The sequence below is a fragment of the Pyrus communis genome, chromosome 4, assembly GCF_041283825.1.
Source record: "Pyrus communis isolate YQ-2024b chromosome 4, ASM4128382v1, whole genome shotgun sequence".
NCBI lineage: Eukaryota > Viridiplantae > Streptophyta > Magnoliopsida > Rosales > Rosaceae > Pyrus > Pyrus communis.
Window position 1 is genome coordinate 488,583 of NC_142568.1, and position 13,098 is coordinate 501,680.

General features: G+C 36.6%; 2 protein-coding genes across 4 annotated transcripts; both read right to left on the minus strand.

Annotated features, from left to right (window-relative positions):
* Positions 1-161: 161 nt before the first annotated feature.
* On the minus strand, positions 162-4,324 carry LOC137723592 (uncharacterized). Of its 2 annotated transcripts, none has more exons than XM_068462790.2 (12): positions 4,116-4,324; positions 3,916-3,999; positions 3,525-3,620; positions 3,348-3,423; positions 3,140-3,235; positions 2,954-3,027; positions 2,701-2,808; positions 2,456-2,593; positions 1,386-1,491; positions 973-1,181; positions 539-646; positions 162-420 (listed from the first exon to the last, which is right to left on the minus strand). In XM_068462790.2, exons 1-11 carry the CDS (start codon positions 4,185-4,187, stop codon positions 578-580), a joined length of 1,128 nt encoding a protein of 375 aa, XP_068318891.2. In that variant the 5' UTR covers positions 4,188-4,324; the 3' UTR covers positions 162-420; positions 539-577. The 2 variants fall into 2 exon arrangements, with proteins under 2 accessions (XP_068318891.2, XP_068318889.2); XM_068462788.2 differs by having other exon boundaries at positions 162-430.
* A 2,134-nt stretch (positions 4,325-6,458) lies between these two features.
* LOC137723753 (uncharacterized) lies at positions 6,459-7,931 on the minus strand. 2 transcript variants are annotated; one of them, XM_088692072.1, is made up of 2 exons: positions 7,376-7,930; positions 6,459-7,345 (listed from the first exon to the last, which is right to left on the minus strand). In XM_088692072.1, exons 1-2 carry the CDS (start codon positions 7,782-7,784, stop codon positions 6,669-6,671), a joined length of 1,086 nt encoding a protein of 361 aa, XP_088548198.1. In that variant the 5' UTR covers positions 7,785-7,930; the 3' UTR covers positions 6,459-6,668. The 2 variants fall into 2 exon arrangements, with proteins under 2 accessions (XP_088548198.1, XP_088548197.1); XM_088692071.1 differs by having other exon boundaries at positions 6,459-7,931.
* Positions 7,932-13,098: the final 5,167 nt, after the last annotated feature.

The window sequence follows — 13,098 nt, forward strand, 5'->3', positions numbered from 1 at the left end:
GAAAACACTACGACTTACGGGCATAAGCTTTGTTTGACACCAACGTGTACAAATAATCAAAATTTCGAAGGGAAAACGGCGATGCTACCAGTATCGCCCAAATCAATATTACAAGTGTTAAAAGTGGGAAATGCAAGGCAAATTGTCGAAGGGGATGATGATGAAGAAAAGATTGAATTATTTGCTTTATTCAAAACTACGAAGATAGAATTTAATACACCAAATACATACATCATGGAGAATCTCCTCTGTAACTCTAATCCACATAATAATTGACTTAACATACCATGAATCTTCTTACTTATACACCTAGCGCCTAAACCATGCTTTACATTACCCTGTATCGAACAATCAACTTTTCCATAAAGGTAAATACGCAATTCATGTCAACCGTGCGTGAATGAGCGAGCGTCTGATGGGCTACAAAAACCTGAACCATGTTCAATATCATCGATCAACAGAATCCCAATAATATTAATCAAGGATGCATACAAGAATGCAATTACGTAAAACACATCAGAAAAGGTTTAGCGGCAACCTGGGCATCAAACATTGACCAAGTAGCCGCCTGCCATGCTCAGTCCAGCTTGACGTTAGAGTAGAGTAACGTATCCCTGGTGACTGGCATATTCACAAGGAAGCATACCTACATGAAGAACAGACACAAAACAGGTAAACATCCTTCTAATCACAAAACAGGTAAACACCTCATTGACCCACATGATCAGTCAAAATTATATATTTAACAATCGTTAGATGATTCACTTTTGTACATCCAAGAAAACATCCGATAAAAAGTAGCTCAAGTAGAATTAGTTTCAATGTTTCATCCTTAAGTTTGAAATGTCCTGTCCGAAGTCAAGCAAAGCATCAGACAAAAAGTGGTTCATGGCCGATGGGTTTTGTTCATGGTTTTTTCTTCTTTTTCGTTTTCAGCTGTGACTCTGATCTTTAATGTCAAGTGAAACTTACCCCCAAAAGAGTTGAAATGATAAGAATAATTCCTGTGATCCAAGCAAGTGTACGCCTAACCAATAACACTTGCACAATTTTTGTATTATTTAGGCCTTCTTTTTCAGCCAACAAACGAGCATATGATCGACTAGCATACATCACATTCAACATCTTTCCCGACTCCACAGGTGCAACACCATTGAAAAGGATAGCTCCAACAATTTGACCTGCAAAATTGATAATTTAACATTATTTCTGAAGATGACGACAAAAAATTTCAAATGAACTATTGAATGAAGAAAATATATGTTCATAAAAGTACCAAATATATGGCAGATATACACATAAAATTGGCAACGTTCATTCTAGAAACAATAATTGCCCTAAAAGAACGAGAATTAACTAATAAAGTTTAAAACCAAAATGATCACCTTTGTATGCATTTTCAAGTGAATCAAATATCTTGGACAGTGTAGCAAGCAGTAGCTCCACTCCATGTTGAGCACCTCCATCAGTTCCGTACTGCTCTTGCAAAACCTATCATAAGGTTTTCAAATTTTTATTAAGCTATGGAACTCGATACAGACACACAATAAGAATAAATAAAAGAACACACAGACAAGAAAGTGCATGCATAAGATTTGGCTGTGTGTGCACGATTATATATGCAAATATACCAAATATATGAAACTTATGCAATGCAGTTTCGATACTATATTTTGATATACTCTTTTATTCTTAAGGAGAAAACAAATATTTTATTGAATATGTATCAACTAATCAAAGTGAAGAAGCAGCCTACAAAGAAAACAAACAGACCTCTAACCGGTAAACTGTTCCGTATGAAAAACATAAAATGACCAAACGTATCTTTAATTAGAACCACAAAACATCCCACAAGCTAACCAAAATGAACTTTAACACTGCGGCCTTCCAATTCACATGAATAACAGAATAGTATATCCCAAATCCAGAGGGAGTCAAAGCACACAATGATGCCCTAAAGCAAATTCCACCCTACATACCCTCCACTGGTACAATTTAAAAGAAAAATACTGTACTTCGTTTAATCCACACAACCCACAACATAGCACAGTTAAATACAAAAAGCTTATTTCCTGGACCAGGATTGAAAGACGATTTTTAGATCTAGTTTGTCCTTGTATCTAACCACAATTTTCTTTTCTCACTTTTAAACGAGTAGCTGGATTGGAATTTTCCCTAATCCCTAATCACTTTTAAACGAGTAACTAATCTGTAAACTGAAATTACAGAATTACACCAATACTCCTCGCTATTTAACACCTACAATTAAAGGACCTACTTGTTTCGGTAAAAACATTGCAAATAAAATTGACCGTTATACAATAAAATAGTTCTGTTGTATTTTTGTGTCCGTAGTGATGAGTATGGAGCTGGATGCTTTAATTATACCAGCAAACAAATTTGCTGACATCCATTTTAAACTTTGAAGTCATCCAAAAAAGGAAGAAAACAACACCTTGATTCCATCAAAACGGCCTGTTAATAACTCAGCTGGGCTATGGATGTTGTGTGACAAATCTTGATGCATCTCTTGTGCCCTTTTAAAGTTGCGGATGAGAGACAGAAGGCTAGTTGTGAATATCCTATCTGATTCCTGTAAACGTATACGATGCAAGCCTTCCAATATAAGCCACCAGCTTTACAACAGGTACACAATGCATATCAAAACAAAAGAACATGTTATAGTGAATCTCAGAAGACCTTTGACATATGAAGCTTCAAGTTGTTGCCATTGGCCAAAGGGATGCTCAACTCTCCATTTTGTGGTTCTAATGTATCAACAACATATGAACCACTCATCCAAGCTGCCTAAAGAAGACAAAAATCTTGACATTAAAATTAAAGCGAAAACTCAAGTTCATTTCATGTATACGAGAATAAAAAAACCAGGAATGTGGAATAGATGAGCATAAAAAACGAAACAGGATATAGAATATCTTCAAGCCAGACTCACAAAATCTCCAATGTCTTTGTCAGTATAATCTGTGGATTGTTCATCCAAAGAAAACACAGAAACTTCACCTTCATCTGCAACAACACGTATAATGAACAAAATTTACATAATTCTAAACGAGGAATAGACTAATAGTAATGTCCTTGCACTAGTTTCACAAATTACTCATTTAGAAAGATAATATACCTGGAAGCTCGATGTCAGCTTTGCTTGAGCGAAGGTCAATCTTGGAACTATAGGCACTGCTGAACATGACATTGTCTTTGACTACAAGAGCATGATCTGCATGTATTTTGACATCCATGTTTATAATAAGTGCACAAAGTAATACAGTAATGGTAAAAGTGTCATAAGCAAACATGCATTTTACTATTTTAGAGACAAAGTTATATACCACCAATTCCTCCAACTTCAAGCGCAACAACAGCACGAGGCCTTTTGAATGGATTAGGCACAAGAACCTCATTCAACTACCGCAAAGCAACAACAAAATATGATAAATTAGACCTTTGAGTAAAACGATGGGGGTAACTAGAGAAAATAACTTCACATTAATTATTATCCACAACACCTTAGCTGAACCAGCAGCTGAGAGCGTGGAAGGTGGTGCAAATCCAAGCAAGACTGACACGGCTGCACTGACTTCTGAGAGCAACATTGAGTCAGGCTGCCAAAGCAAAAGGCAAGTAGTATTAGCAGATAAACGAAGAAAAATCTGCAAGTATTCAATATCTAGATGAAACAACTGAAAAAATACCCTTGCAGTACCAAAATCAAATATAACAAAATGCGGTATGCTTAAAATTCCGCCAAAAAAATCCCAGGAGAGAAATATATTGACACGATCAAATTTCTAACAATTTCAAATTCAATTAGACTGAATTCAATATGTGAAGTTGTGAACTTTATATAATTAAATTGAATTGGGGAATTCTGAATCAAGAAGCAATTGCTGGAATTACCTTGACAACATCGTTTGAGGAAGGGTTGCGAAGAAAATGATGAGTGGAGCTATCGATGAAGAAGACGGAGGCAGTACCGTCAGCCTGATTCAAAATCGAACGAAACGGTAATCAGATCGGCGACCTACCATTGTCATGTATATATAGATACACACAGATATATATAATATATATAGTGAGAGCAAGAGAGAGAGGCGAACCTTAGCATTAGAGGAGATAAACGAAGCAATTGTGAGTAAGTAGAAGCAGATTGTGCGTGCTAGTAAATCCATGGCGGAGAGAGGATCCGATCTGTGGCTCTGCTTCTTGGAATGAGGAAAGAGGGGCGAACTGATTTGTCCTGATTATTTATTTACAAAATCCTTTTTGATTTCAAGAAAGAGCCACGAGCGACGTCGTTTCAGGCTGTATTCCTTTTTCTCTTTTATTTTTTTTGTCTGATGGTTTGGGACTAAAACCCAAACATTACTATTCACGAAGAGTGAGGAGGAAGTTTCTCTTCAGGATATCTCAAATGAATCGCAAATTCTGTACTAATAATTGTAATTTTTCATATCACTACTCACGCACTCTGTAAAAAGAATCTATGCAAAAAAAAATTAATAAAACATAAGGTTGTGGTCTTCAAACTATATAAAAATTTATAGAGGAATTCAATAAAAAAATTATAAACCGTTAATATATTTGCTACAATTAATTGATTAAATGATCTTATTTTTAATTAATTTTTTACAAAAATGATATTTACATAATTATTTGTATATGAACGATTCTGTTTATAAGTACGAAATTCTGTAAATTAGTAACAAAGTATCCAGAAACTTCACTTCAATCTTAAAGACTCAAGCCTTTCTCTTTCGTAAAATACCATTTATGTCCAATTTTTTTCAAGCTATGCCCTTATTTTATTAAATAACGGTTTAATCATTAGGGGTATGTATATCAAACTAGGGAATTATTATTAGCACTCTAAAAATCTTATTTGGCACTCCAAACTTTCTATAATTAGAAAGAAAAATACAAATGTGAGGAGTGCCAAATGAGATTTTTGGAGTGTTAATAACAATTCCCTCAAACTATTAAATAAAATATTAAAGAGTAATGATAGGGAAACTAAATTTAGAGACTAAAATTGTAAATTAAATGATGTATCATCAATAAAAATGAGCACTTCTATCAACGCTTAAGTAATAAATCAATCATCAACTTCTATGTCCTTTAGCTTCCAAAATTTAGTTTCCAAATTTAGTCTCTCTATACTCAAATATTAAAACATTAAAATTCTTACAAACCCACTTTTCTTATCTACAACTCCTCACAATTGCTCAACATATGCATAGTATGTCAGCAATTGCTAGGTTATGATTAAAGAATTTGCATGTATATGCATCCGCTAGGAATGACTTGCAATGAATGTGTATTATGTGTTTACTAAGGCCTTCTAAAATGGAGTTTGGTTTCATATTTATAGGAATCAAACTTTTACAGCAGGAAAATTTGAGTTTTACGATAGTGATTCTAAGTTTTGAGTTCAATATTGAACTTGTGAGTTTGATTCCTATATAATAAGTGGCCAACTTCTAAGTAATTAAAAGGTCGTTGATACTTGGTATGACATTACCTAGAACATGAAGCTATATGATAACTAATGGAAATTGTTTGATTCATTTTCATTCTTTCTCATCCTCATATGAAAGCAAGTAAACGCATGTATATAAAGCGAGAAAGCAAAAACAGTGCAAATTTGTTCTATTAATAAAAGACGGTTAAGACTAAAAAGCACCTTTAGTTAATTAAGAGCATCTCCAATTATGTTTTTAAATTTTTTTAGTTAAATTTTAGATAAAAATACTAGAAAGCTATTTTAGGACTTCCCTTATTTAGTGATATCTACACACTTATTTTTACTTTTCACACATTCTTTGCGAAATTATCACAGAGATAAGCATAAGGCCTACTTCCAACAACGATATTGTCCCCAATTTGTAAATTAGCACCTACATAATCCATTAGGTATGAAGTTTTATCACAAAGACATCGGTATTAGTTAGACTATAATCAAGATATTTAAACTCTTGATACGGTCGATTTAGGATATTTCAACACGCCTTTTAATTTCGACCATCAGATCGAATGAATTAAATCAATCATCCAAAATTAACAAGAATATGTGAAAGATTTAATTAGATGCATAAATAGCACTATCCAATTTATATTGCTTCTTTAGTGAAAGCTGGTTGTAGAGCGGTTGTATATAGTCAATGTGCCTTATTAGCTTTATATGTAGTTAATTTAATTTGCACACAAAACGATCATCACTTCACAATACCATTAGGACAATGTGTTGGACAATCATACAAATTAGAGGGAAACATACAACTATATACAATTATAAGGATAGTTAAGTTGACTAGAAATACTGAGTTTTTATCTCTACGTTCAAGTTTGAATTTTACTTCTCATAATTTAATTTAAAATTAAATTAGATTATTGCTCAGAAAAAAAAAAACCGCGAACGCCATCGCCCCTTAATTAATAGTCTATGTAAAATACTGAAAATATATTTGAAATATGATATGGTGAGGATATATTAGAAGTAGACAACTTGACAGTGCTTTCCCTTGCATGAAGAGTGTTTGCATGACAAAGCTAATACTATCAACACATTATATTATATAGCCTCTAAATCTCAATTCATCATTGCAGTAGGTAGATGCAACATAAACTCATGGTCATATATATCCTTGCACTCTTTAGTGTCCACCGCCAGCTCCAAATCCAGCTCCACCCCCGGCACCACCACCAAAACCACCTCCTCCACCAAAACCACCACCTCCACCGCCACCTAGTCCACCTCCAACTCCTCCGCCTTTCCCAAACCCTCCACCAGCTCCAAACCCTCCTCCAGAACCACCACCAACACCACCACCACCCCCAAACCCACCTCCACCACCAGCACCGCCTCCAAGACCTCCGCCTGCACCAGCACCACCGCCAAAACCTCCACCTGCACCACTACCTGCTCCACCACCGCCGCCAAGACCACCACCTCCGCCAGCTCCACCTCCGGCACCAAACCCACCACCAGCTCCCGCTCCTCCACCACCACCAAGTCGACCTCCACCGCCTAGACCACCTCCATGTCCAATGCCTCCACCTAGACCACCACCTCCTCCTGCGCCCCCTCCACCGCCTAAGCCACCCCCAGCACCACCACCAAGCCCACCTCCGTGTCCTATACCTCCACCTAGACCACCTCCATGTCCAATGCCTCCTCCTAGACCACCACCTCCTCCTCCGCCTAAGCCACCCCCAGCACCACCACCAAGCCCACCTTTATGTCCTATACCTCCACCCAGACCACCTCCATGTCCAATACCTCCTCCTAGACCACCACCATGTCCAATGCCTCCACCTAGACCACCGCCACCTCCTGCGCCCCCACCTAATCCCCCACCACCTCCTGCACCCCCACCTAGACCACCACCACCACCAAGCCCACCACCACCTCCTAAGCCACCTCCAGCACCCCCACCTAGACCACCACCACCACCAAGCCCACCACCACCTCCCAAGCCACCTCCTGCACCTCCGCCAAGCCCACCACCACCTCCAAGACCTCCACCTCCACCTAGACCTCCCCCACCGCCAATGCCTCCACCAAGTCCACCGCCACCAAACCTTCCATGCCCTAGACCTCCTTTCTTAAACAAGTGCGGGCGGGGACGCGGAAAAAGGTGCTTATCATCCTTAACACTCTTACTGCTAGGGCTAGCATGGCCATCAGCCACAACCAAATGACTCACAAGAAAAGCAAATAATAAGAAAGCAAGCACCACAACACAACCTGAAACACGATGAACCCTCATCACGACGTCTCCCAAAGAAACAAACAAATGAAACGCTTGAAGAACAAGAACCAGCTAGATGTGCACAAGCGAAATGAAAGCATATGAATATATAGCAGACTCAGTAGTGAAACTGAAACATGAGGACGCTCTGATAAAGAGGTTAAAGTCACCCACCAGTGAGCTGTGACGCTTGGATGGAGTAAATTGGGCTCAACTGCATTGGCCAGGTAATTTATTAGGCCAACTGTCCTCCCCCTCCAAGTCCAACACCCTCTGACATCAAGTCCCGACTCCCCCTTGCTTATTAGGGTTTTGACTCAGCTGCCTTCTTTTCCACCATATATATAAACCCTAATTTATTTTTCTTTTCAATTTTTTTTCTGTTCTGATCGAGAATGATGCTAGATATATCCATGTACTGTGTAGAGGAGATCACGAACTATAATACTAAAAAATTAATGATGGATTGGATTTGGAGGTCAACTTTGATAAATAATGTTGAGTTGCCAAATTTCCAATTTCCAAACTTGCCATCCCGGCAGCAAGTTGCAACTTGATCGATCGATTAACTAATGTGATTTCATTTAATGGGGGCTTTCTGCTGCCATCAATAGACCAACCAAACTACGTCCCGCCACCATTATATCTTCATATACACAGCTCTCTCTCTCTCTCTCTCTCTCTCTCTCTCTCTCTCTATTATATAATTTGTGATTCTCATGAAATGTATCACACCAATTGTTTATAATTGCTTTTTTGGTAATTTCGTGAGTTCATTAACATACATACATATGACTAATATTGCAGTCTGGAGTGCTTTTGGGCGCCGATTAAAATCTAGGGTTTATATGTTTGTGAAGATGACCAAACTGCCTTCGCTCTAGTTCAATTACGAGAGTAGACATGCATAGACTTCGTTATTAAAAACAAAAGTACAGTTATATACACTTTTAAAATTGGACATACATATCTAATATTAGAAACTTCTTCATCCTATCATCCATCGTATTCCCAAAGGGAACTACATTTAACACGTATCGTTTATACTTTGTGGCGCGCGAGGTTATATATATTTCTAATTTGCATTTTTATTGTCAAATAGTAAAAATTATTTTAGATTCGAATGGAAACATTAATTTACATTGGATGCTAATGTGGTTTTTTTTTTGAAACGAACATTGGATGCTAATGTTTTAAACAACCATATAGGCTCAAACTGGTTCCATCTATGAATTACAACCCTTATGTGTTACAAAAGAAATCACCTGGTGGCAAGAGTTCGTCCGTATTCAAGCTTCTGCGTTTACGACCAACAATACCCATTGAGTCCTACCAAATGGAAGATGCCTCCCTCTGGTGGCCTGAAAATCAACTTCGATGGGGCTTGGTGCAAGGATTTTCTAGTGGGAGGGTTTGGGTGTTATCATTAGGAACGATAAGCTAATTTTGTTGCTGCGTCCTGCATGAACTTCCAGTATGTCTTTTCTCCCTTGCAGGCAGAAGCTATGGCAACAAGGGCATGTTCAGTTTGGGCGGACTCAAAGGGGTTTCATAAATTTTTTATTGGAAGGAGACTCTCTTCAGATTGTGACGACTCTTTGTAATACATCCACTAACATGTCATCAACAATTGGGCAGTTAGTATAAGACACGAAGATTATTCTCAGCGTGATCATTGAAGATTTATGCACCCATGTCCGTTGCCAAGCTAACACGATTGCTCATAGACTTGCTAGGTTTGGTTTGAATGTTGGCATCCAATGTGAGTGGTTTGCCCAACCTCCTAGTTTAATCATTGACCTCCTTGTTGAGGACTCTACGTAACTGGACTATGTACTTTGGTTGAGACTTCTTTTGGTCTTTTCCTGAGTGAATACAACACTATCGTTTTTATCAAAAAAAAAAAAATGTCACTAGGGGTACCGTCGCGTCTGGTTACAAATCACAGGGAGCAAACACAAATACTACTAACTTCAACTATTGTCTAAGTCATTTTATATCAAATACAATAGTAGTCATTCTATCACAGAATCAATTTGGATATCACCCTTAATCATGTCAATGAGATCTTGACTCCACTTCAAATGTTTCTAATTACATTTTATGTAATACTCTTTTATTTATTTATTTCTTTCTTTCTTTTTTGGAGTATTTCTCGTTGAATTGTTTTAAGGGTGAAATTTTTGTCAAATTAATTTATTAACAGAATCACCAGTCGTACCATATCAAATTTGGGCCAAAATTTGTACCAATTAGTGATGATATAAATTAACAACACTTCTATGAATGGTTAAATTCACAATCTCACATCATCGTGGACGCAACTGTTAGGGGGGAGTTCAATGGCAAGGTCCCAAATCAAGCTATCAAAGCCTTGAGACTACTAAGGAGAACTATCAACAATGCGACGTGACATAAAAAAAGGCAAAGAGTTTCAACCTCGACTATCCCAAATAGTGGCGAAATTATGAAATTGGTGCCAAGTCGATGTTGGAAGAGCTAGTTGCTCAAATATTGCAAATCCTCCAAGAACCCAAAAAAGTAGAGATTTTTCAATGTGCTGAAACACGGCCTAATATATCAAGTGAAATAATATAATTAGTTGGAAACTTAAAAAAAGAAATTTCCAACTAGTATATTTATTACACTTAATGTGTACTGGTTGTATTCCCAACATATTGAAACATTTCTCTAGAGAAGCAAGCTAACACCAGGCAATCACGAAATTAGAGATGTAAGGTGAACAAAGTTCCCAAGTCATTCCAAATTCAACAGGACAAATGTTTTCGTAAATGAATGGAAGCCAAGAAGAATTGAAATAATTTCAATAGCATGTTTTTTGCAAATGAGTCTACAAGCCTAGGAATCCTAAAAGAAAAAAAAAATTTACATAGGAAAAAACTAAGCAGAATTATTATAAAAGCATGTTGATAGCCTCGAGAGAGAAAAATAGAGGAGAAAACTCGTTGTCGAGGCCTCCCTCTATCAGTGAAAATAACTCAACTAGAACTTGCTGCTCAACCTCGAATGTTAAAACAATAACTGTTGTTAAAATACGAGATTATGATTTTTTTGGTTTGTGGGTTTTGCAGACTATGAGGAGGATGCTAAACGTTTTACGGTGGTGAATCCTTGTGAGTGTTATCATCTACATTGTTTCAATGCGACCCTTATGATTGAAGAATTGTAGTGTTTATGCAAATTTCATGTTTCTTTGAGACCTACATATGACATGTTTATCCCCAGTAAGTTCTCGAATGTTATTAATGGTCGAGTGACTAAAATTCTGTTTGGTATCGCTTTTTTTACTAAAAAATGTTTTACCTTAAATTTAAGCAGTAAAAAAGTATTTGGTAAAAGTAAAATATCCTACTTATTTTAAAAGAAATTGGTTCCAGACAGTAGCTTTTAAAAGAAGCCTGTAGATTGCTCTTAAAAGCTGCTTTAATAAATATGAGAGTTGGGTTTTTAATAATTATTTTCAATTATTGTAATACCTTCATTATTATTTTTAAATAACATTATTTAGCCTTCCACACACATTATACCCCTTAGAGAACAAAGTAAATGTGTCACAACCCGACTCGCGAATAAAGACTATTCACGAGTTAGGGTGTGAGCCATATCTTAGCTATAGAAATAAATTCTACAACCAAGATATGGTGGAAAATAAAATAAAATTATAACAATTACACCACACATCAACAAAATCTTACATACAAAATTTTAAAATACGCATCGGAATAACTATAGTGCACAAATTAATTCACAACAAAAACTACTAACAAAATAATAATTAAATTGTAACAATTCTTTCAAATGCATGAAATATATGTAGATGAGATGGATGAATGTACTCACTCCCTTCTAATCCCATCAACACATACCTAAGGCACCTAAGCTTGCACGTCCCATACCATACTTATACCACTTGGCTCCGAGTATGTTAGAATATGAGTTGATTCCCGTTCATCCCTTAAACCCAATTTTTGTAGTTAAACTCTCAGTTTCCACTTTATTATACAGGCACTTCCCCCGACGCCCAATTGTATATTCAAGCCCTTCCCCCGACGCCTGACATATACAAGATTTCATTATTTTTATAATCAACCAATTTGTATACTCAAGCCCTGCACCCTACGCCTGACATATACAAGGTTCATTATTTTATATTCATGGCAAACTTCAGCCCTTAAATATCCTTACAACTCAAACACTTTATACAACTCAACACAATTGAACTCTCTTTTTTTGCTCTGCAATGCATATGTATATGTCATGTTCACATAGATATGAATACTCACATTTTCTTTAACAAGCCTGTCAGCTTCAACATAAATCAAATTAGTTAGTAACAATAGTAATATAATCATAATATTAACCACAAAGTAATAATCTTTAACATCAGCATAAATGATAAACAATACGTTACCATATGAGCACCAAAACCCTATTTTTAAGAGCTCCAATCGAAACGCTTCCTTCACAAAAGTTGTTCCTTATCATCTCCTCTATAACATAGCCAAAAACCACGACAATTCAATGTATGTGCTGACTTGTACCCCAGTTCAAACAGCTGATGTTTTATTGAGCTAGCCTTCTCTGCCAACCTCTTTGCATGGCCAACATCTTTACTTTCTTTCCCTCACTTTCAAGGAAGTTTTTCAGCAATCCGACTCCTATTACATATGTAGAATTTTAGCTATATTAAAGAAGAGCAAGGGGAAGTGGTGAAGGAAGAAAGAGAACAAAAGGAAGGAAATGAAATTGAAACAAGCTGTCAGTTTCCCCGGGATTAGAGACAGGAGTTGGTATTTCAGACATATTGGACGATCATACCGTTGGATTTTTCTGAAATTTTGATATATCATGGTAGAGAGACAAACAAACAACTCTCATGAAGGAAGTATTATAATATAATCTATGAATGATAGTGTTTTGATCTGTTAAATAGGCTGGACAAATTTCTAGTTTTTGGATATTTTTCTTTTGATAGATGAGAATGATAGTAGTTTGATGGGGAGATTTGTTGGGTAAGGTCTCATGTATTTTTTTGGAATTTGTCTCACACTTGTTGTACATCATTCCCAAGAGAAATAAATGGAGATTTTGATGGTGTGATGGAAGTGCTCTCATAACAATGATCTCAAAATGTAAATGCATAAACAACACAAGATTTAAGTGGTTCGCCAAATCGACTACATTCACTGGGGTTTGCTTTCATTGTATTTCACTATATATGGTAGACTTACAAATACAATGAAAGATGACTTTAAGCCCTAAGAACATGTAAAAGAAAAATAGGAAGGTAATATGAAAGGGAGAATGACTC